Here is a 22,994-nt window from a genome sequence, read left to right as displayed (position 1 = left end):
CTGTCCCGTCGTTCTCAGTCTTCTCGGTCTGCAGACAGTGCTTCGACCTGGGCGGAGGGAGCCGCTGGTCTGGGCCCAGACGGCCCTCAATGTGTTGTCTGTCAAAGTTCTCCTCGTACAATCATCGTGTGGCCCTGCCGTTGTCTCAGCCTATGCGATGACTGTCGAGTTTCACTTGCTATGAACAATTTTGATAAGTGTGTCTGTTGCCGCAGGGAAGTTATCAGTTTCAGTAGAATATTTGTGCCCTAAGAAATAGGAGCAAGGAATATTACATTGAACTGTTCAGGTGGAGACCACGAGCAGAAATACAGGGTTTCCTTTTTCTTTCAAACACGAATGAATAGTCATGCAGGCGTTTGTGGCTACTAGTATATTTTGTTTCATTAAACGCAAGGGGTATCTTTTTAGTATTGTACACGAGTACTAGGCTTGGCATCGAGCGGCACCTTCATCAGGGTCTTGACCTCTATCAATCACATTCCAGCCCATTCGACGCAAAAGGTGCAAACCCGTTTTGTAGGGCTATGTGGTTCAGGAACCTCGCCGCCAAACAGGAAGCCCTTCTTGACAGATGTGCCCAAGCGACCACTTCCAACGACGTCAAGCATTGGTATCTTCTCATCACACTCATAGTTCGTTGCGAGAAAATGAGCGTGATATCGAAGCGGATCACCGGGGTATACACTGTAGTCGGCTCCGAAGCGCAAGCCTGGCGTCATGAAATAACCCCTGGATTGTAAATGCCGGTGCAATGGGGTAGCAGAAGGCCTAGGTACTGCCTCCAAGATATTGTCCGAAGGAATTACCATGCCACTGCTGCTTGTCGGCGTGACCATCAAAGACTTTGCTTCCCCACCCTCACCAAGTTTGATAAGACCGTTCTGTGTGGGCTTACCCGAGTAAGATCCTTCCGTTTGACCACCGCCAGTCATTGGACCAGCCAGTGATGTCTTCGCTCCTGCGCTCTTCCGCGCAAGTTCCGTAGCAGCCTTCTTAGCCTGATCCTCCGCCAATATTCTTTGTGCCTTATGCCGACGGTCCTTCAACAGTGCAATGTAGGCCTGGCGGGTGGCCTTGTCTGGAGAGCGAAGGGAGGATAGGTGGTGCGATGACTCGTCGACAAGACGGCCTACCTTCTGCTCCAGAAGCACACTGGCTTCTTCTGGCAGTAGCTCTAGCGGTAAACTTAAAAACACATTTTGTGTCGGATTTTGTGGTGTTGTTCCCACCAATACAGAGCATATGTTGTGATTGCGTCGGATCAAAGCCACATCTTCGGATTCAAAAACGAGATAGCGGTCTGCAATCTTCGAAATGCGCACGGGAGGGGTCGTATAACCCTCTGACGCCATTTCTGCGTCGGATATTGGAGGCTTAGTTTTCTTCCTGCGTTGCGAGTGTTAGCACCTGGAGTAAACTCGTAGGCAAAACGCGAAAAATAAAACAGTAATGTAGCCGTAATATCATATCTCATTAATGATAAGTATCGTCACAGAGTGTCAGTGGATTGACAGATTGATTGAGGTTTAAGTGTTTAATCATTTGAGCTTTGGGGGATGAAGGAGATCTTGATTTGACTTACCCTGACGCTTGATGGTCGTAGTCAGGAAGAAAAGGAAGCCGAAGAATTTCTGAGAGAGAAAAGAGATTTCAATGGCGCACAGTTGTCCATGCTGGTGTGGGGCAGGGCGGTCAAGCGGCTGTAGTCTGTTGGCCCCACTTTCCCCTGTGTTACTGCGATTCCGTACTCGGCACTACAAATTCGGGGCGCTGTGGCTGTGCGCCTCTCAACTTCAAAATCAGTGTGATATAGCTTCGGCAGGTCGCAGGCAACCTGCGCACTTCAACCTAGAGACCAATCGGAGTTTGAAACGCGTCTTTATTTTACTGTTTAGTGGGGCATGTTCAAGAAATCAATGGCTTGGCACACCCTTCTCGTATCATTGTGTTGAGTCTTGTTGGAATCACAGGGTATCTGTTGTATACAACAGGACTGCCCGTATGGGCTGGAGCTCGCCGAATATCTATGGTATATTCGGAAGCTGTAAATCGGTATGTAGAAGGGAAAGTAGAAGGTTGGCAGCAGCAGCAGCAGAAGTGTAGATATAGCTGTTGGCAGCCCGGAGACGTAATCTCCGGGCTCCGCTGCTGCGGCCGCTGCCGCGGCCGGCGATCGGCAGCTGCTGCTGACAGCCTGCCTGTATTCTTGTCACGTAATCCAACAGTCTTTTGAAATTTCGTATATGTCCAAACTACACATTCAAACTATTCACACGGGTGTTTGGCTCGAGTGCCGCCGATCAAAAGCAAATACCGGACTCAAAAGTCAAGCTTCTCTCCCTTCTTCCCCTCCTCATTGGCCCCCTTTGCATCATCTTCGTCTAGGAGAGGTGGCAATGTGTAGGGTTTGAAGACCAGCCCGTTCGAGCCGCTTAATCTGAATGACAGATTCTCCCGCGATGATTGACCCTCCAAGCCCCCTCCTCTCTCGTGGTAGATAGGAAGACTATGCACCTTGAGCATCCCCTGCACCACATCTTCCGACTTGGTGTTCGGCTGTACGTGCACTTTCCTCGGCAGCGGCAGCATTTCCAGCACTCCATCAAATAGCAGCTCCATCCATTTTGTGAGCCCAGTTGATCGCGGGTGCAACGACGTAGAGAGCGATACAATTGCCGTCAGGCTTCCACTGTACTGGCGCAGTAGCGCTCGCAGTTTGTGTAGGAACTGCAGCGCATCTGAGGGCCGGCAGACCGAGGAGCCGTACAGCGCAGGCGATAAGAGACTCGGAACCAATATCCGGTGGACAGTGCCGGGAGCAGACGCATTCAACTTCGTTGAAACGTTGCTAATAAACATATCTAGCGGCGATGAGGTAGCCGGCGCCGAGGGTTGAAGCCAACTTATGGCAGCCATTGATGATGTTGCATGAAAGTGTCCTTTTATATCACTTGGCTGTAGCCTTTTCCCAAGGTCGAAAGAGTGACAGAAAATTTCAGATGTACTCGCGACACCATTGTTCCTTTCTTTAGTAATCGTTTAGTGGTTCTGGGCATATTGATATCACTGCGGGAACATAGGGGACGGCGTACCTGGGCTGTTGCTGTTGCCAAGGCTCTCATATCTCCACGCGATCTTCATCTTCTCCCCCGAGACCGGTGTCGATTTGCTTCGACCTGAATTACTGGTCTTGCCAAGCCCTGGCAGCTCGCCTCTCCATGCCTCGGTCGGACCAAGGACGTGTACTTGGTGGCCCTGTACAAGACCTTCTGCGGCATAGTATCTGAGAAGTACGCCAGCAAAGTCTGTCGTGCCAGACTCCTCGATGAGAAGGTTGTATCCAAGAGGCAGACCAGCGTGTCCTGCCAAAAGTTGATCTAGAGATGCTGTTCCTGTCGATATCGTCAGGCGGCCGTCAAGGGGTGAAGGGCGAACTCCCGCCGGCGGTGACACTTCCTGTTTGGGGACTATAGAATCTCTGGCCGGCCCTCTGGAAGATGAGCCGAGGACCACATTCTTCTTCCTGAAAGACATGGCACTGTTGTCGTGATTGCGTATTGTTTTCTGAGTCACAAATCCCACCTGCCCAATTTAGGGACGATGAACTGTCTTGTACTTGCAATTACCCAATTCAGATACCTAGACAAGCGTTAAAAGAAAAGCCGCGTATCAACTAAGAATGTATTCTCACCTGCTCAATTTGGAAGGCCTTTGCTTGGAGATTCGACAAGCACAATGTACAACGATTGTTTTGCTGGATGCGAGGGGGGATATCCACGTATAGAGGCACATTGTCCAGGTACCTGCTTCACCAAGGTCACTGAAGAGGGCAGGTGGGGGTCACTTGCTCCATAAGGTACCCAAAAAAAATAAAAATAAAAATTTTGAGCTCCAGTACAGTACATCTTTCACTGGCAGCCACGCTAACTACCTAGGTACGTACCCTCTTCAGTTGCATTGCATTGCATACTATGCTGGGTAACTCGATCTCAAATGGTTTTTTTTTCTCCCCGTCTTCTACCAGAGCTTCACGCCGATTCTGCAACTGTTTCCCTACGATACTCGAGGTGCGCGCGTCACTCCGTACGACCTTTAAGCAATATTACGGAAAGCCCGGCCTACTCTACAATAGTATTCGAACTCTTCGTGTTGAGGGACTGCCCCAAACCGACCAGCAAACATGTCTGGCAGCGGCGATGTCACCCTCTTTGAGGAGTCCTTCACGGTGACCAACTACGACCAATCCAAGTATGACCGAGTCGCCCGTATCTCTGCTACCTCGACGGACAATCAGACCCTCATGACGCTCGACATCAACATTGAGCTGTTCCCAGCTTCTGTCTCTGACAGTCTACACGTGGTTCTGGCTACTTCCCTGGCCCACGATGGCAGCAAGGACGACGAGAAGGGATGGCGGGATGTGACCAAGGGCAACCAGGACCGGGAGCCCACTTTGGCCGACATGTTCGACTATGTCTGCTACGGAAAGATTTACAAGTTCGAGGACGCTGATGACGGGCAGACCATGTTAGTTCCCCACCCATGACGTGCAGCATTCGGAGGCTGACGGTATCCTCTTAACAGCAAGGCCTACGTTTCCTTTGGTGGTCTCTTGATGTCCCTCGAGGGCCCCTATAAGAAGCTCACTCCCCTGAGGGTCGACTATGTCTACCTCTTGATCAAGAAATGATAAACAACGCTGGAACTACCCATAGTGGGTGACTATCAGCCTCATTCCGTTCCATTCTAGCTCGCACAAACGCGAGGCGGCGAGAAAATCTACTAAAGCTATATCCGTGATGCTATGAAGAATCAGGAATCGAGAGCGGAGTTAAGAAACAAATAAGGGGACCGGGTTTTGCTGCTCATGATATCCCCGCTCTCGAGACTCAGGCTAGTTCAGCCATCGATGGCCCCAAGGAATGGGTCCTGGTTATGCGGCCCTGGGAATGGCAGTCGTCGATGAATTCTCCGCGCGATCTGGTCGTATTCAGGCTCGTTTTGTCTGGTTAGGATGCCGTGGCGGATAAAAAAGTCGAGGACAACCAAGGCACAGTTGGGCTTCCATTTGCCCTGTGTCAGTCCTTCTTGGACTTGCTCGACGGTACACAAGCTAAACTCGGCAACCTCGCCGTCCTTTGGCTGCGGCACGACATCTTCAGGTAGTTCGAGATCATAAATCCACTGAACTTCGGGGTATATGAGTCCCTCCTCCCCTGCCTCTGTTTCGGTGATGTAAATGTACGAGACACCACCCACGTGCTTTGCCTGCTTGCGAACGACATGCTCCGGTAGACTAGCCTCCTCATCTGCCTCGCGGATGACACACTCAAAAGGGTCTTCGCCCGTCATCAGTCCGCCGGCGACCGTATTATCTAGCATCCCAGGGAATGTCGACTTGGTTGGGGAACGACGCGGGACCCAAATCTTGATACCATGACTCGCGGACGGACAACGCACAAATGCCGTCAGATGAACGCCGTATCTCATGACGCCGAACAATCCTGAGGCGGCCCTTTCTATATCAAATAGAAGCTCGCCGTTGCGGCCGTAAACGGGCCAAAGCTCATCGCGCCAACCTCTGAGGATAGGAAAGGCGTCGACTGCCCTCCAGTAGTCGGACAGCTCGGCTGCCAACTTGGTGCGGCTCTCCAGCGTCGGTCCTTGAAAGGCGAGAACAGTGCGCTTTTCGAAATCAACTTGGATCTCGCCTTTGATGCTGACGGGTGCCTGGACCAGTTTTTCCACAACCCTTGGCAGGACGTATCCGAGGGGCACCTCACTCTCATATTCTTTCCAAATAAGAGTGTATATGGGCACATGCGTCTCGGCATACCGCGCCCTGTCCTGCTCGTACGGGTACCTGCGTCGCTGGTCAGCTGCGGGGTTCGGTTTCGAGCTGATCATATGACGGCTCTCACGAGTCTACTTGATCAATGAGATCAATATTGGTGAAAATCTTCATCTTGTGGAGGTAGTTGCTTCTACAAGTTTGGGCGACTGATCGTAGTATGCGGCGGGGTAAGTACAACGCCCGTAACATGAGCCTTTGGTTGTACTCCAAGACAAGAAAGAGAGAGCCTACTCTTGGCTTCAGAAGGTGAGCATGCAACAAGCCTCGTATCCACCGCCTGTTAAATTACTTTGGACGTACGCGTAATGGAGAGCGCAGTTAAAATAAAGCAAAACGAAGCCGGATCGGTTGACTCTGTCAAGACACCGAAATGCAAAGGTTCCCTAGAAAGGACCTACTAGTGTGCAAGTTGAGTAGTCCCAGAGTGCGTACATACATGTACCAGAGCAGCGGATCTGGTGCCGTCATATGATTGGTAGAAATCCGTGCCGTGAGCATGGAGGATTCTCCCAGCGTCTCGGAGGTTCCTGCCCCTCCCCCCACTCTGGAGATTCTGATAATTCGGGCTAAACTTCAGCCTCATTAGCCCATGACGCCTGTTTTGTATTAAAAGACGGGAGGCTTAAACTGAGCATCATCGATCCATTTCCTCTCATATAATCAATAATACCTCTTCAATTGTTCTTTATCGACCGCAGACCTACCCGACTTTGCGATTGACGGCTTACAAAAACGACAACACTCCCTTGAAATCTGTAGTAAGTCGGCCAAGAGCTTGCGTGACAATCGCTCGCTGCCTCGACATACTGTGAAGGGTACTCGAAAACCACTGGTACCGCCTGATTATACCGAGCTTGGTATCTTCTCTGCGAAGGATCTTCCGGTTACACCTTGAACCCACCATGCCCAGCCCTTTATTTGGCGTCGTCCCGGCCGGCCAGCCTCTGCTGACGGACCCAACATCGGCGCCATCCGAAACCTCTTTCCTGTACTCCATATCCGCCGCCCGTCCTTTCTCTCACATCACCGTCATGCTGCTCCCCGGCATCGTCCTGCCCCCGGACACGGCTGCTGCCATATACTTCGCCACGGCTGTCGACGTCGCCGCCGCCTCCGCAACAGGTCAGACGCCAAACTTCAAGTTCCTCGGCGGCATAGGAATGGGGAAGGAAAGTGCCATTTTCAAGATCAACGCTGGGAATTCCAACAACAGTGGAGACAACGGCAACGTTGTAATTGGCATCTCGATTGAGCCAGCCGACTCGGTCGCTTCTCGCATCCAAGAGCTCTCAGCAGGCCGGTCCTCCAACTCGGGGGGTGCTACGGCATCGCAGCCTTCCACACAGCTTCTGGCGCAGAACATCATCAAGAATGCTTTCAACTTCCTCGCAAGCTTCAGTGGCACAGCCGGCCCCGGCGGCATCGAGGTGGTCCCACTCAAAGCGTTCGAGGAGTGGTGGAAGAAGTTCGAGAGCCGTGTGAGATCCGATCCAAGCTTCCTAGAAAGACCGCAGGATTGATTGATATGGCTGGTTTCATATTTTCCATCGTATAAAATACCTTTCTTTCTTTAATCGATACCCTGATTACGAGTGGTTGTACAGTTGAAGCATGTAGATCAACAAGGTCTAATTTACGATTGAAAATCCTGTCCAAAAGTGTCGAGGAAAGACTATTCAGCGTCGTACAACCCTAACGTAGAAAGGGGAAAATAAGCCTTTCTGCAAAGGCCCAATGCCATGACCATGCCTCCTGAGAATGACATCGTCCACACGGCTCCTTACACTTCCTACGATAAACGCCAAATCCTGCCTCCAGCCCGTATGCACACCCATGGGTAAATGCCTCTTAACACCGCCTTTCCGAAAACGCCCTCTCTTGAAGAATGAAAAAAAAAATGAAAACAAAAAGGGATAGAGAACACTAGTGCGTCCCGTCCAATCGCTAGACATGAATAATCTTACACTGCGGGCGTCTTGTGCCAACGCAGGCGTTTCCGTCACTCAATCCTCATCCAGAGGTTTCATAAGCGGACTCTTCAACCTCGTCGGGCTACCAGCGCGACTGCGACGTCCCGCATTCACCAGGCTGGGCACGAGCCTTTCGCGACTCTCTGTTCTTACTGCCAGACCACCACGATCCATGGAAAAGGGCGGGCGTCCGTCGTCAAACCGCTCGATATTAAGTTTCGGTGTGGCAAGTCCGGAAGACCGGCCAGCTCTGGAGCCCTCGCTACTATCGGAGTGCTCGTTCTCATCCGAATCGACAGAGCCCAGCTCGAATTGGTCGGCATCGCCCTCCTCCAAAACGCGTTCGTAGGTCGCGGATGACCGCCCAAAAAGTTTGTTAGTGAAGGAAAAGCCCCGTCCAAACTTCCGGGGGCTGCCCGGACGTCTTGTTCCTCGCACGGCAGAAGCAATCCTGCCGAACCATCGTACTCGGCGATCTCGCTTGCGCAGAAGAAAGCCCAGTGCAAATAATACCAGGATAAAGAGTAAAATTCCAGACCCCGATTTCGTCTTGGCCTTGTCCAGTAGCTCATCGGCGGTATCGTCCCAGTCATCGTCATCGTCGTTGTCGGTTGGGAGAGGAGAGAACCTAGATCCTGCAGGTTCGAAATCTGTCGCACCGGCAATATTGCTTCCAAAACCAACAGGCAGGGCAGTACCCTTGGGCGGGACTTGACCGGCGGCGTATAGCACCATTTTACCCAAGGTCCAGCTAACTTCGACGCCATCGATTTCATTTACAGGCTGGAAGGGGTCAAGGAATCCCTTCTCCTTGACGTCCTCCAAAGTACCTTTGGTAACGTTGAGGCCGGGATTCGGCGTATGTTCGAGACCCGGCCTCGGGATGCCGATGCCTTCGTACAGAACGTTGATGAGCCAAGATGCCTTAAAGCAAGCTTCCTGGGCGTTCTTGGCTTTTTGGGAGGTCGATTTCTTCCTAGCTTGGATGCTGGCTTCAATGTCTGTCCAGTCTTGAGTGCAAAACTCCACCACGTTCTTTTGGTATGTTGCCAGGTCATAGGCTGTCTTGTGGTCCTTTCCAAAAACACCATGTGTCGTGTGCCAGTATTCCGACACACCGACAAAGTGGTTTACGTCAAAGTCAATGCTCGGCACATGCTGGCCGTTGAGGAGACATGGCTCGTCCTCGCACGGCGTGTCCTTTCCGAGAAGTGGCTCCGTTTGTCGAAGACATTCCTCGAATCGACCAGTACCGAGAAGCGACAGTTCCTGACTGGCAGACTCATTGAGGATTGGGTCGCCTTTCAGAGTCGTTCGTAACCCGGCAGGAAGACATGGATCGGGGATCTCAAGGCTGTCGGGCTTGCCGTATTGTTCCTTGAGGCTGTCGATATACCTTTCGCGAGCCTGATTCGCGCCATACCCCAGCCAAGTGGCCGTGAATACACGGTGTTCAATGGTGGATCCATCGATAGCCCGCAAACGAACAAGCTTGAGGTCGTTCGCATGCTTCTCTGCCTCTGTGTTGTTAGGGGCAAAGGCAATCTGTGCCGAGGCACCTCCCATGTCCAGAAAGCCATAGGTGTGGTGGCCTTTGCCGTGCTTGTGCTCGTCGGGATGATTGAAGCCGCCGAGGAGATAGTTTGTAGCAAGCCAACCATACAAACCTTCCGTCTCGCCCGAGATAACCTGGATGTTTGTATTACAATCAGGCAACGAAAATCGTGTGTTCTGTTGGAGATACGAGCACATGTTCCGCAAAAGAGCCTTTTGCTGGTGGTCGGGGAGGAGGCGCATGCCTGCGGTGGCCATGAGGTAAACGGGAGTATCGGCGACCTTTTTGTCGGGGACTTCCTTGAGGGCTATGTCAACAAGGGACTGCAAATGTTCGTGGCCGATGTCCTCAGGTTTCTCGGCGAAGGAGGAAACACCGGGCCGGATCTTTTCGCTGGTTTGCAACTTGATCTTGGGCAGGCTTTGTAGCTCGTCGACGGAGGCATGTTTAATGGCCTTGGCATGGTCCTTCCATTTGTATACGTACAGGCGCGTCCCTGAGGAGCCCGCGTCGAAAATGATGCCATATCGCCCTGTTCACGCGAGCGCTCGAGTTAGCATGCTGGGCTTTGCAATATGAATGGGGTAAGGGTGGAAAGTCCAAGAGTGTACATTTTTTCCCCATGAGGAGCGGCTAGCGCAGTCAAGCTGCGTCGTCTTTGGCGAAGATGTAGGTTGTGGGTGGTGAGATGCAGGAGGGGCGACGATAAAGGGGTCGGTTCTTGTGAGCAAGGCTGGCGTATCCGGGTGGCGTGATGGAGTGTTCGCAGGGTTGTGTGTTGTGAATGTTGTCCTTGCAGGTTCGGCGCGAAGGCGATGTTCAAGTCGAGGATATTCGGAAAGGGTACGGGCCGGGCGCAGCGGGCAGCGCGGCGAGGCGAGGCGGATAAGCAGGGTTCGCGAGAAGAGAAAAAGGCCAGCAATGGAATTAAAAATACGGATAGTAGGCCAAGGTAAGGGGTAGGGCGAAAGTCGATTTCAATGGATGATTTGAGTAGGGTTGAAGCGAGTGTCGGTCATCCTGGAGATTGTCAGGAGAGATTGAGAACGAAGGTAGACAATTGATTGCTGGATTGATTACCCGCGTCAGGGGAATAGCCAAGGACGGGAGTGAAAGTCTGGAGACGTGGGCTGGACTGGAGGGATGGAGCCAGAGATGGAGCCAGAGACGGGGATGGAGACGAAGGCAGGAGATGGAAAAGTCTAGGCTCGTATTGGATTACTGAGTGACAGAGCTGGCTGGCTGGCTGGCTGAAAGATACCCAGTGCCGCAGGGGGTACTGAACTGCAGGGTACCTCCTAGGTACCAGTTCGGTCTGACCCGACTCTAGGTGTTGTTCTGGGCTGCGCTGCACTGCACTGCGCAGCGTGTGTCTACGCTGGTCTTGACTTCAAACGGGGGATACGTAACCATCTGATGGCTGACCATGATTGGTGACCTTGGTAGGGGATAAAGACAGGAAAAGTGTGTGTAAGGTATCCCATCCGTACTCTGTAGTTATTTTTGTACTTTGCCTCCTCTCATACTGTTCGCAGTTGAATGTACCCATCCTGTTTCCTGCACATTTTCTCCCTCCCTCTTGCTGGTGTGTCTCTTCGTCATTTGCATCAAAAGTTCTCATCGCAGGTCACTTAGGGGGGCGATGAGGTTTCCAAGGATTTTTCGCGCGTGTGGTCTCTTGTTCCCTTTTTTTCCTTTTCGTTAATAATAATAAAAGGGCATTTCCCCTTCCTATTCTTATTATTTCCCTCACCCGCTCCCTCAGCTAAATGGAACGTGCATGGAAGGGAAAGAAGGGGACTTGGGGGACCACACTTCCAGTGGCTGCCAATCTCCTCCCCACCCTCTTACCATAAAGTACCTTCGCTGCCATCCCCTCCACCTGGCCAGTGCGCTCACAGTGAGAATTCTTCAGATGCTCTCTGGGCAGGACAGCAGTGGGTCCATCTTTCTTCCCACTGGGCCAAAGAACTTGGTTGGACCCTTGACTTGGCGTGTCAGATTGGCCAGGCTGAATTGCCACAGGATTGATTACCTTCCATAGCACCCGAGAACTACGTAGCAGCCGTAGCGCTGCACACAAAACCATGTGCGGCTACCCAGCCATCGTTTGCGGGCGGGTGGAGGACCACTCACTCTTCACAGCCGCGCAAGCGAATCCGGTTATGGCGAAGAATCTCCCGCTCATGTCGCCATCTCCTTGAGGGACCCCCTCGCACTGTGTTGCGCCCCTCCCCCCCGCTGCGCACCTCAAAGCGAGACCAGCCCATAATTGCAGATAAGGCACGTATCCATCCCATCATCCCTTCCAACTGCCTTCTCCATCAGGCTGGTAGGTTGGGTGTAAATGGCTATGAGAGATAAGGCACGCATTGCGACGTCTTAACTGGCTTCGCGGCTCACATAACAGTCGCACACTTTCGCACTAGTACTTCAGGCCAAGACAACGGTATACTACTATTGACCATTCTGCAAGGGCAAGACTTACTTACCTAAACTGCTTGGTTCCCTTTTCGGACCGCTGCTCTATCTGTTACAGGATAACACATCACCTCACTACATGTCCAACTAATGAAGCCAAGATGATTGAGTTACCGAGTAACGATTCAATATATACCCTTCCAAACCAACATATCCCTGGCCTTCGTCTCGAGGCTCAAGGTATCGTACATCTCCCGATCCCGATTCACAACCTCCGAAACACAGCCTCCCTGTCTGCCGCCTCCATCTCCAGACTTCCCCTCATCGACACCTGCTCATCTTTTATCCCTCCCCCCCCCCCCAAATGCGTTTTTTTTTAACCCAATTTTTTGTCTTTGTTGCCTTTCGGGGGGGGGGGAGCGCAGTGGCCTTTTTTTTTCGTCCTAACGTCCGTCCGCGCCTCCTCGTCCGTCATCGCTGCCACTTGCATGTCTCCCGCTCGCATTGGCAACGGAAACCACCGAGCGCCGCCATTGAGTCAACGTCATACGTAGCCGCCCACTCCTAGCGGATTGCATGCGCCTCCCGTTGCATAGTGTCCGTGTCCCAATGTCGATGCTGGCCGCCGCACACCAGATCAATGGGATGAGAGCGCAATGCCTCCCACCTCAATCCTAGTCTACTTGTATTGAAAGCCTTTGGCCCCAGCCCATCGATGGGCAGGCATTGAGTCTTCAACCCAAATCGTCCGGCCAGCTACGACATGTACAGGTGATGGCACAACCACTTTAGCATTATTTCTCTTTGCAAGACAAACCTGCCTCCAAAATTTTCCCCACCGGCTGGTCGATCGCCGCGCTGCTTTTTGGGGGCAGATTCTCGCCATTCACATCCACTTTACTGCCGCTGTTGTAATGTGAAGGTAACCGATATGATGAACCGGGGCTCTGTGGTCTACTGCGCCCCCATGGTCGTCGGCGTGCAGCATTTCGGTTGGGAGCAAGACCTCTCGAAACTTGCTGGCCAACTTTGTTGCTTTGCTGCCTATCGGTATCCAAATACATAACCAACCTGATGCTCGCTGGTGGTTGTTGAACTGTGTTAGGCATGGTGTCGCTAAAGCGTCTGATTTAGTCGCTTTACACAAACAAATCGATGTGTATATTCACTGGCTGCAAAAGAGCCCTCCATGTCGTAGGACTACAGACAGTCCTTTGGCCCTCTTGTATACCGAGTTTCCTTCCGTTTCAGAGGGTCCATGTTTCCATCCTCAATCCCTTACTGTCTTCTCGAACAATGGCCATCGTCTTGAGTGTGTAGAAGCTGTCTGGCCCAGCGAACATTGCCTGAAAGAACACTTCGGTGGCTCGCCTCATGCCCGGTATTATTTGATTCCTTCCTTGTTTCTTCTCAGACACTGATTCCAGGAAACCAAAAAAGCTGATCTTTTAACTAGCACTCAGGTCTCTGTCCTGCGTTTGGTAAGGTCCCAAACATATTAGAGGCAAGACCCGGGCGTTTAGAAACTGTTGTTGATTGTAAGCAACAATCGAAATTGAAAGGTAGGGACTCACCAAATACCTCGAGGATACGGCTGAGCGTCAGCTTGTTCCACAAGTCCATAGCTTCCGTGGCTGGTTCTAATTCCGGAAGAAAGACCAATGCCTAAACCATGGCCACGCGGGATGGGTCGCCATGTCAAGTGTAAGCGATCCCCTTGAGTGCCTGCGGGACCACGTGTTAGTGGTACGTTTGCAGCCAAGCCGGGAGTCGTCGACAATCCGAAATTGACCATATTCCCGATGTCATGTCTTTGGGGAGTCCCACGAGGGGTGTGTGGAACGCCGTCTGTACCCGTCATCAGGTCGCGGTTTCGCTACTTGACACCATGACTTGGCTTACCTGGAGCATATTCAGGTTTTGACCAAGCCATATCCTCTCGAACCAGACCTGAGCCTCCACCTACAAGCCTTCGTTGATGTTCTCGATCCGACCCAGGATGATGATGACTGTTTTGGTAGGTAAATTCTGACGGTTTCCCATAAAAAAAGTGCCCTTGCCTCTTGGCTGGTTCAAGAAGGTCGACCTCGGACAACTGTGGACCAAACTGGGGATTGGAGTCGATTGCATCAGACGCAGCAGCCTCCATTTGGCCCAGCTCGGCCTTCCGCTTGGTCTTGTCATAAAGCTCCTGGACTTGAACGAGCTTGCGGCATTTTTCCTGGTAAGAATACCCAAGCTCATCGTGTTTTCGTCGCATGATGTTGCAGTCATTGGTCAGCGCTGTTGAGGTGTTAGCAGGTCCTATGTCAGGGAGTCCGAATATGTAATCCTGCCTTGCAACTTCTCATGGAGGCTTGAAATCTCTGTATTTGCGTCGGCGATATTCTTCTCAAGTCGCAAATTTAGACCCTTGAGCTTTTCCGCCAATATCTTCTCAAGATATCGCTGGTAAACGCTGTGGAAGTCAGCATTATGCTCACGGCGGTGCAGGAGGCCAACAGTGCCCACATCTCTTGTGTTGTCTGGTATGCCCAGAAACTCAATGCTCTTCCTGCACATTCCATGATGACGTTGGGACTTAATCCGCTTAAAACACTCGTCTTATAATCCTCGGTAAGGTTCAAATTGGTCACTACCGCGTCATCTGGGTTGCTAAGCTGGATACCGCAGGCCGGGCATGTCCTTTGCAGCTCCGAGGATGGCCCTGTCAAGCCATGCCGCTTGGAGCACTCGACGCAGAAAACATGACTGTGTGAAGAAGCCAGTTAAATCGTGGGCCCGTTGTGGCCTAACTGTCATCTCGCTCACCTGCAAGTGGTGACCAGCGCATTGTTTTCAAGCTCTCTGCGACACTTCAGCACATTGCATTTCAGTGTGTATTCCATTTCAATCCAGTTGCTCTATGCTGCGAATCTTGATGTCAATGAAGTGGTAGCTCGTTTTTGGCAAAGTGAGGTAGTAGGGCTTGTGGTTCGAGTCCCTTTGAACCCGTTGGCTAATACGGTGACGATAGCAGGACAAGTTAAAGCCGCGGTTCACTGAGGTAATATCGGGACTTCCAAAAATGTCGTATCGGTGCTTAGAAATCCGGGATGTCTTGTGATGCAGTCAAATGGAATGCCTCTTATGGAGCGAGGGATGTCGCCACACTGACCAGGGCAAGGCAAGTGTGTTGTTGTCGGTATAATAGTTGAAGATAAGTGGCAGCTCTGTAGCACCAGAAGTACATAAATTGGTAACAGTATAAAGTCAGTTCCTACCTGTATTTAATAAACATCAGGTACTTGCCGATGAGCGGCAGGGACTTTAAGATTCCTGCTTGCTCACAAAGAAGGAGGAAGGCCGGTTGGGACTGCTCCCAACCCACATCGCTAGAAACATTTCAAACCTAAAGAAATAGCTCGTGTGTCTCACTCCATGGTTTTTTAATTGTCTGGATAAACGTGTTGTTCGGCACTTGAGGCCAAAGTCTTTCTTGAAGACATTTAGTCCAACAAAACCCTGGGCTCTGACCTGGCGGACGGGTTTGACTTGCCTGGTCATCACCAGAGCACTTACGAAGGCTTTCTCCACTAGCCTGGGTTAAAGAGGAAAATTGAACGCCCACACATCTAGGTCGAGCCCAAGCACGGCATTCCCATCTCCTCCGTGCTTTCCCCGGCTATAGCCATCCAAGTCCAGCAGTGCCAGAGTGTGGTGCCTGCCGAGTGCGCGCTTCTCCAAAGCCCCACATTGCGGTTCATCTCGTTTCGATCAATCGGCCGACCCACCATCCAATCCAGCAGGGGCCCGCTGCTATCGCCATCGAGGAAGCGTCGAGGCAGGACATGCACATGGCAATGTCACCACGTCTTACTTTACCTAGCTTTGAGCATGCTGCATTGACGACATACGGCCCCGAAGGTGTTTCTTCCCAATGCGATGCCAGGGCAGGAGAAATCACCGGTCGAGTTTTGTCACAACTACACAGGATGTTCCCTTCACATCACCCGCGTGATCATTCCTCGCGTCCAGTTCTTTCCCGACTGCCAAGGTTAGCGTGATTTTCAAGGTACCCTCCGGCACAAAGGGGCACTTACCCTTGGTTTTATGTGTTTGCGCTTGCCAGTCCTGCTAAAACGATGCAGTAGCGCATGGAACGAAGGCCCGGTATCGAGATATTAATGACGCCTGAACATGATCGAATGCCCAGTCACACCCCGCCCCAAAGAGGTAATCGGCCTCGGAATGGTTTTGGGGAACGCCAACGCCCGCCAAAAGGAAAGAAGAAAAAAAAACCACCACCTCCCCTAGCGCTTGCAAAGGGGAAGCCCGGCCAGTTATTCTTATGTACTCGGCGTGAGGCCAAATCGGACCCTGCGGTAGTCGGGAGCTCTCTGTAGGCGTTCAACGACAATTGCAGGGCAGCGACTGAGGACAATGTTGATATACTAGAAGAAGCAAGTACTTACTGCCGCTCTCGTATTCGATGCGTGGAAAGTCACATCTGACACGCACCTCACCTCGATGAATGTCCTCGACTCCGAACTCCGGAGGGATTCGGCTCGGCACCTAATATGACGAGCGTCGGGCGTCTTGTCAGCGCCGCACAATTGCATATACCCTTACTAAATCCCAACTACTGCGTTGGATCTTACTATAAGTTGGACTACCCTAATTTTGGGATAATAGAGGTTCGGGACGCGGAAAAACAAAGACACATGTTTTCATGCTGTAGCCAGCCTACTTATCAAGCCTCCCCGGACTTCTTCATGACAGAGCGAGGTCGTGACTTTAATTTGAGAAGAGATGTTTCTTACAAGGTCGTTCATTCGTCTGCCCTCTCTGGGCGGGATATATGCCATCCCTCGATGCAATATCAATTCGTTCACCTCCCATTGTCCAGGCAGATGACCAAGAACGGTGCCAGTGACACAAAACCAGGCACCGTCAGGGCGTCCTCACGTCGTCTGCATATGCATTGCTAATATAGAATGGCATGGCACACGCATGGGTAGGAACAGGGAGAGAAGCATGGCACGGATGCCATGGGCATGGATCATGAGACGACTTGGATACGGGGGTACTCCTCTCTACAGGGGCTCACGCACTAGCTCACTTTCAGTATGTGGCACTGTCGTTCTTGTCCGTGAGGGGGCCAAAAAAAAGTTGCCACGGCCCGACAACCCAGACAACCACCTTTTCGCCTCCACCAACTTATTTACCCGCCCAATCGCAACAGGTGTCCCTTCGGATACCTGCACGTCTACCCCAGCTCAGTCACCTTGCCTGGGATTATGGCTCTTCTTCTTACTTACTTATGTCACTTTGGGAATCAGTGGCATGGCTCTGGTGAACTGCCCTCAACGAAACGTTATGATATGCTGTGAGGTTGAATACTTGAATGATCTTTTGACTTGCACTTGCTGTACAACCCAAAGTAAGGCACCTACTGCCAAGTTTGCATTTAGGCCCCCTGTTTCTTATTCATTTTCAGGTCGCATTCAAACCTAGCACGCGCTTTCCGTCGGCCAACTATCTCTTGTGCCGACGGCCGTATGCATAATACATCTGGGCACATCACAATATGGAAGAGACTTCCGCCGCGAGAGCAAGAGCTGGTGTGGCGTTCCGTGACTCTGCAGGCCGTAAGCTCCTGCACACCACTCGTAGTTAGGCCCTCAGGTCATGTGCTTGCCTTATACACAGGAAATGCGTGAGGTTGTTTGGATATGTAGGTATGGTTATGGTCATAAGGAGTATCTCTCGCTTTGTCGGTACTCAGAAATCTCAAAGCATAGCACGTAGAGGCCCGTGATAGTAGGCCAAGCAAACCGGCCAGGCCATCTGATGTCTGTTTCGTCATTATTGCTTCTCTAGTTTTGGTCCGTTGTCAGCTATACGTAAATCGTTATCGTCATTTCGGGTGCGCTTCATAGTATTTGCCGCCGCCATGTCCCGTTTTCCATGCTCGCTAGCCGTGCACTCCTCAATGTAACCGACCACTTTCAGAAACGCCGAGCCCTGTCTGCTCACCCTTTTGGTCGCCCTAGTTATGTACAGCAGCCCAGAGAATCGGTGGCTTAGCTACTTGCCTCAACCAAGTCCTGGACCCAGAAGAAGGAACAAAGTATGTACCAGATGGGACAATATGTACCAGTAGAAAATAAAGACTATCATCAGACAGACAGACAGCCTTAGTGGACAAAAAACCCGCCTTCCATGGCTGCAGCCTGGCTGCCCATCATGCCGTAGTCCATGTGCATCATATGCTCATTGACGTTGTAGGGGGAGAAGTCCACCGCTTGATCGGGGCTTTGGCCCCAATACATGCCATCTAGATCCCAGAGACCATGCTGATCAAGCATGCCCATCATGCCCATCCCTTCGGGCTCCAGGCCGATAGGAGACATGTGTAGCTCCGCCTCCGCCATCAACAAGCCTTGCTCGCTGCCAATTCCTTGTAGAGGGCTCTCAGATCGCATGGATGGCTTTCGAGAGGCCTCATACATTCGCCACACCACTTCTCGGCTCCTCCTGGCTGCCAATGACCAGTCCTCCATGGCCTCCAGTAGGTCAAGGATCGTCTCGATCTGCTGGTGCCAGTCGGGAACACGTGGACTGTTCCACTGCCAGAAAATGCTGACCAGGGGGATCATGGCGGCCTGGTAGAGGAACCACACGGCGTTCCACCCCGACATTTGGTTGCGAGTCCATTCTCGCGCAATATCTTCAATCGTCTGTTTGGCAAGCTCGCGGCACGTCTCAATGGCTGCAATATCCTGCTCGGCCACTTGCGATAGCGTGCCATTGCTGGCCAGGCTCAGCAGAACAGGCCGGTGGAGGAGCATCCGTAGATTCTGATAACGCCACTTCATGATACATCTTGCAATATAGAGAGGCTCGGCACATGGATCAGTCGTCCTCAGGAGCCACGGGAGGCTGCTGTACCAGTTGACCAGCTGACCGTCAAGGTTGCAGCGATCCTCAGCGCGTAGGAGGGGCGAAATTGCCAGCAAGTCTTGAATCTGGGTGGCAATCTTGCAAAACTTGATGTTTTCGATCAGTGGCAAGATGCCAGCATGCTGAGCAGAGTCTCGGGCCTGGTTAATGCCGAATTCGGGAGGCCTGATGTTAATTGCAGGCCCCCATCGGCCGAATGATGGCCGCCCCATTGTCGTTGTTGCCCATGTGTCAAGGCAGAACAGACTCCACCAAGTACGGCGTCGAGTCTCGGCGGCGGAGATGTCGTTGGACCCTTGAGTCAGACTCTCCCGATGAAGGCCAAGAGCGCTGGCCATTCTGATGGCGGCACCGAGAACGGCATTAGCCATGTTGGGTCTGTTAATGTAGTGGAGATAGTAACCTCCAATCAGTGCCAATGCTTGCACCATCTCGATGTGGCTGCTCCCGAAAGCATCAATTGGCAGGTGCTCCATGGCCCTGTTATAGTAATTGATGTGGTTGTAATCGTCAGATTTCATGGCCACAATGCTTCCCATGGCGAAGACCATGTTCAGCAGGGCAAGCCAAGGAGCATCAAATCGTTGGCCTTCTAGATAGTCCGCGCGGAAAGCTGCCTCGTCCAGCATGGGAACGAAAACATGGACACGCTTGAAGTAGGCATCGATGAGTGTTTGACCCTTCCACGACCAAGGGATGCGTTGCGTATCCTTGGCGGCCGGGGCCTTTAATCGCGTGGTCGGAAAGCTATGGGTGACTTCGGAGCTGTGAAGCGGTGTGGTGAGCGAGTTCCGGAGTGCTGGTTGAACTTTGAGCAGGCAAGTCAGGGCAGCCTTGATCGAAGAAGCGCCCAGGTAGGATGACTGCCGGTCCACGGATAGTGAAAGCGCGTTGACGTCGTCGGCCTCAATGGGTATAGGATCGCGGCCGCGGCGTTCTTCGTCCCACTCAGTATCCCGGCCGGGCATTAGCTCAAGACCAGAAAGGCCTTGCTCGGAGCCGGAGCAAACAGGGGATTCCAGCTCCTGCGAAATGGGGGAGGTGTTCAGAGGCGGCGATGGAAGCGCGGTCGGCGTGTCGTGCACCGGACGTTCAAGGATACCAAGGAGATCCTGGCGAGACAGTGGAAGAAGCGATTGAATCTCCTGGTTTGGAAAGAGACGCTTCAGGACAGACCGGCATTCCTCGAGAGATTGAGACAGTGCTTCCAGCGTCTTCCTCGAAGGGATGACGCGCTGCCTGTGCTTGTCGTAGAAGCAGCGCTTAGGAGCACGGCTCGAAAGACACTGACCGCAGGGCTGTTGACCATCGCAGCGACTATAGACGGTTAGCGGCGCAGTTGCCTGACAAGACCGGGCAAAATTACATTTTTCGTCTCTTGCATTCTGCGCACGCATGAGGAGTTGTGATTCTCTTGGAAGCTGTCGAGCTCGCTGTCTTTCCGTTCTCATGGGACTCAGTCGACGGCTTCCGCGGTGTCACCCCCTGGACTAGAGCACTGAGTGAGCCATGGAAGCACAAAGGTCCCGAAAGTTGGCAGATACTCACATGTATGGAACATTCCACCCTGAGTGGATACTGGGATCGACGGGGCCATGTTTACCGCCGGCGAGGTTTGTGTGTCTTTGGCAGATCAAGTACAGGGACGTTGGAACTTGAGAAGAGCCAAGGTGAAGCGCAATGACCAGAAGACGACTTGGCTGAAGGCCTTTGAGTCTTGAGACGATAAAATTGTTGTGCGTCTGCCTTTGCTGAGAATCCGGAAAGGGCTGTTGGACGAGGTTGACATGGACGCGGACGTTATATACATCAACACAGGATGCTAGTCGAGAAAAGCCGAAGAACAGAGGAGCACGGCAGCTACAGCTATTCACAAGAGAACAGGCGCGGCAGCGCTGGCATTGAGTGTGGGGAAAGTAGCATGGGGCTATATGCGAGATGGTATAAAGGAAAAGAGGCGATGGAACATCAATGCCGTGTCGGCTACCTTGAGCAAGGTAGACAGGTACTTTGGGATTGGCCGGCCGGGACCCGACCAGGCCAGACGAATAGGTCGAACGGAAGGAGGGTTGATCCAGATTTCACAAGCCCACGGTAGGTGGTGAGATGTTATCTGCAAGATGTTGTTTTTGGTCCTCGACAGTTTGAAGATGTGGCGGTGGGCCGCTTAATGGCCGGCTTAAGGTGCTTGAGGTATGCAAGACGAGGGGCGTAGAGTGAACTGGGTCGACGAACTCATTTGTGGAGGGGGGGGGGCGAGCCGAAGAGGTCGAAGTCGAGGTCGAGGTCGTGGTGTCAGGAACAGGACTTCTCCAAAAGAAACGGGGTGGGTGTGTACGGATAATGGGGGTGGGCGGGGACGGGACGGCGTGTCACGAGTACGCCAGGCACTATACCGACAGATGGGGAGGCAATGTCCAGACTTTCAGAAAAGGCGCTAAGGAGCTGCATGGGCAGGAACAGTTTGTGGTGAGTGGTGTACCTGAAAGCGAGAGAGGAACAAAGGCCCGGCGGGGAATCGTCGGGGCGTACCGTATATCCGTGGCGGTGGAGTAGGGTCTACGGAGTACTATAAGGTGGATGGTCCCTTGATCTAGGGACACGACGGTCAGCAACACGACCAAGGATGCAGCGCGGCCGGCGAGACGGACATCGTGGGATCAGAAGCTGAGACGGGGAAGGACAAATATGATGAGTGGATTGTAGAGTGTGTGTGTGTGTGTGTGATGCGGAGGACTAGGACAACCCTGACTTAATCTGAAGGAGGTGTGTGATTGGAGCAGGAAATCTGGAGAAGGTGGGGAGCCGTTGTGTGACCGTGGCTGGTAATGAGTACACTACTACCTAGGTAGTAGAGAAGGTACAATGTGCATAGCATAGTAGAGGTGGTCGGTCGAGGTACGGACGGAAACATGGCCAGGTGCGGAGTAAGGCACGGGAGAAGTTGGAACTTGTGAACAGAATGAGGCTAGACCAGAAAGAGCAGCAGCAAGCTCACACCACTATCGGGAGGAAACGAAGGGCGAGACGGCAGCGAGAAAGCCGTCGAGGATGGAGGGTGGGTTGACCGGTGTTGCTACCCGGTAGGTTAAATTAATCAACAGGGCCGACGGGTTGAGGAGGAGGGAAAAAAGAAGATTTATCATGTACACTCCTCCACGCAGTGTAGTGTATCCGTAGGAGAGCACGGGAGAGAGGGGGTGGTCTGGGGCAGGGGAACAAACCCACGGCTGGTGATTGAGGGGGAGGACATGGGGCCAAGGTGGAGAAATTGGACCGGGGTAAATGGCCCAACCAAGGACTATTGGCACCAGAGCATTTAACCCTCGGTACGACGTACGGCTACCAGGGCGTCTCTATTTGTTGCTCATATACTACTGTTGGCGCCGCTGCGGTCACTGTATCCGCCGCAGATATCCACTCGGCACACGATGCAAGTGAGGTGGTGTTTAGGTTCAAGTGCACAGTGACAGTCGTTAGCCATTGACTGGTGGGGAAATCTTGATGGGGCGGGGCCGAGTCCCTGGAGTGGGAAAGTCGAGGTCAAGGTACAAACCTACCTTAATTAAGGCAACGCAAGGTACGTACGGATACTCCTCATCTGTCCCGGGCTTCGAGCATGGAAGGAATCGATTTCCTTATTCTGGCACACTCGACGTACCTGCCTTGGATTAGCTTGGGTAGGTAGATGCGATGCGGAATGAGTCAATTTGTAGTCCCGCCCGGCATCAACGGGAAATGAAGGACGGGAGTGTGTGTCCCTTGATGCATTACCTAAGCATACAACGTTGGTCTTGTTGAACCACGGCGTGGCATTTTGCTTATTTACAGCAACTTACGCAGTGCGCTCTCATCGGCGCAGGCGCGATACGCGGTGAGCCTGCTGAACTTCGATACCATGTTTCCGCTTCATTCCTTGATCCTTTGTGCATGATCTGTTGTAGGTATCCAACCCTCCCGCTCTCGTGCGTCTATGTGACTTGCCTCCCGCCGTAGCCCGTTTGATGGAGGGAGAGAAAAAATCTTCATTTTTTTCTTTAAAAAAATCTTTTTCAAGACACGCCCTTTCCCCTTCCCCTCCCCTTCCCCCCTTCTCCAACTGGCAGCCACACGCTTGTTCCCATCCCTTGTTCCCATCCCTTGTTCCCCGATCGGCCTTCCGTCCGCTCGTTTTTGGAAGAATAAGCAGGGCCGCGCCGCCGATCCACGACACACCCCCTAAAGCCCCCCCCCCCCCTGTTTCTCC

The 22,994-nt window shown here is 52.4% G+C and overlaps 8 protein-coding genes across 8 annotated transcripts; 2 read left to right on the top strand and 6 right to left on the bottom strand.

Annotated features, from left to right (window-relative positions):
- Positions 1 to 476: 476 nt before the first annotated feature.
- On the bottom strand, positions 477 to 1,355 carry EsH8_IX_000681 (tRNA-intron endonuclease family protein; the record flags this gene model as incomplete). The annotated part of the gene is made up of 1 exon (XM_083267017.1): positions 477 to 1,355. The coding sequence occupies one exon, from the start codon at positions 1,353 to 1,355 to the stop codon at positions 477 to 479; it is 879 nt and encodes a 292-aa protein (XP_083130582.1).
- Positions 1,356 to 2,322: 967 nt separating this feature from the next.
- On the bottom strand, positions 2,323 to 3,537 carry EsH8_IX_000680 (PAXNEB protein-domain-containing protein; the record flags this gene model as incomplete). Its single annotated transcript, XM_083267016.1, has 2 exons — positions 2,323 to 3,029; positions 3,096 to 3,537. The coding sequence occupies 2 exons, from the start codon at positions 3,535 to 3,537 to the stop codon at positions 2,323 to 2,325; spliced, it is 1,149 nt and encodes a 382-aa protein (XP_083130581.1).
- A 646-nt stretch (positions 3,538 to 4,183) lies between these two features.
- On the top strand, positions 4,184 to 4,693 carry EsH8_IX_000679 (DNA-directed RNA polymerase core subunit RPB8; the record flags this gene model as incomplete). The annotated part of the gene is made up of 2 exons (XM_083267015.1): positions 4,184 to 4,530; positions 4,588 to 4,693. The coding sequence occupies 2 exons, from the start codon at positions 4,184 to 4,186 to the stop codon at positions 4,691 to 4,693; spliced, it is 453 nt and encodes a 150-aa protein (XP_083130580.1).
- Positions 4,694 to 4,902: 209 nt separating this feature from the next.
- EsH8_IX_000678 (NUDIX hydrolase domain-like protein) lies at positions 4,903 to 5,968 on the bottom strand (the record flags this gene model as incomplete). Its single annotated transcript, XM_083267014.1, has 2 exons — positions 4,903 to 5,866; positions 5,925 to 5,968. 2 exons carry the CDS (start codon positions 5,966 to 5,968, stop codon positions 4,903 to 4,905), a joined length of 1,008 nt encoding a protein of 335 aa, XP_083130579.1.
- A 791-nt stretch (positions 5,969 to 6,759) lies between these two features.
- Positions 6,760 to 7,377, top strand: EsH8_IX_000677 (OPI10 family protein; the record flags this gene model as incomplete). Its single annotated transcript, XM_083267013.1, has 1 exon — positions 6,760 to 7,377. The coding sequence occupies one exon, from the start codon at positions 6,760 to 6,762 to the stop codon at positions 7,375 to 7,377; it is 618 nt and encodes a 205-aa protein (XP_083130578.1).
- A 483-nt stretch (positions 7,378 to 7,860) lies between these two features.
- On the bottom strand, positions 7,861 to 10,006 carry EsH8_IX_000676 (apyrase domain-containing protein; the record flags this gene model as incomplete). The annotated part of the gene is made up of 2 exons (XM_083267012.1): positions 7,861 to 9,914; positions 9,994 to 10,006. The coding sequence occupies 2 exons, from the start codon at positions 10,004 to 10,006 to the stop codon at positions 7,861 to 7,863; spliced, it is 2,067 nt and encodes a 688-aa protein (XP_083130577.1).
- Positions 10,007 to 13,679: 3,673 nt separating this feature from the next.
- On the bottom strand, positions 13,680 to 14,063 carry EsH8_IX_000675 (uncharacterized protein; the record flags this gene model as incomplete). Its single annotated transcript, XM_083267011.1, has 1 exon — positions 13,680 to 14,063. One exon carries the CDS (start codon positions 14,061 to 14,063, stop codon positions 13,680 to 13,682), a length of 384 nt encoding a protein of 127 aa, XP_083130576.1.
- A 3,919-nt stretch (positions 14,064 to 17,982) lies between these two features.
- On the bottom strand, positions 17,983 to 20,345 carry EsH8_IX_000674 (uncharacterized protein; the record flags this gene model as incomplete). The annotated part of the gene is made up of 3 exons (XM_083267010.1): positions 17,983 to 20,065; positions 20,115 to 20,238; positions 20,297 to 20,345. The coding sequence occupies 3 exons, from the start codon at positions 20,343 to 20,345 to the stop codon at positions 17,983 to 17,985; spliced, it is 2,256 nt and encodes a 751-aa protein (XP_083130575.1).
- Positions 20,346 to 22,994: the final 2,649 nt, after the last annotated feature.

This window comes from Colletotrichum jinshuiense, chromosome 9 (genome assembly GCF_051148585.1).
Source record: "Colletotrichum jinshuiense chromosome 9, complete sequence".
Lineage (NCBI taxonomy): Eukaryota > Fungi > Ascomycota > Sordariomycetes > Glomerellales > Glomerellaceae > Colletotrichum > Colletotrichum jinshuiense.
Note: the sequence above shows the minus strand (reverse complement) of the source record. Positions and strands in the feature narration are given on the sequence as shown.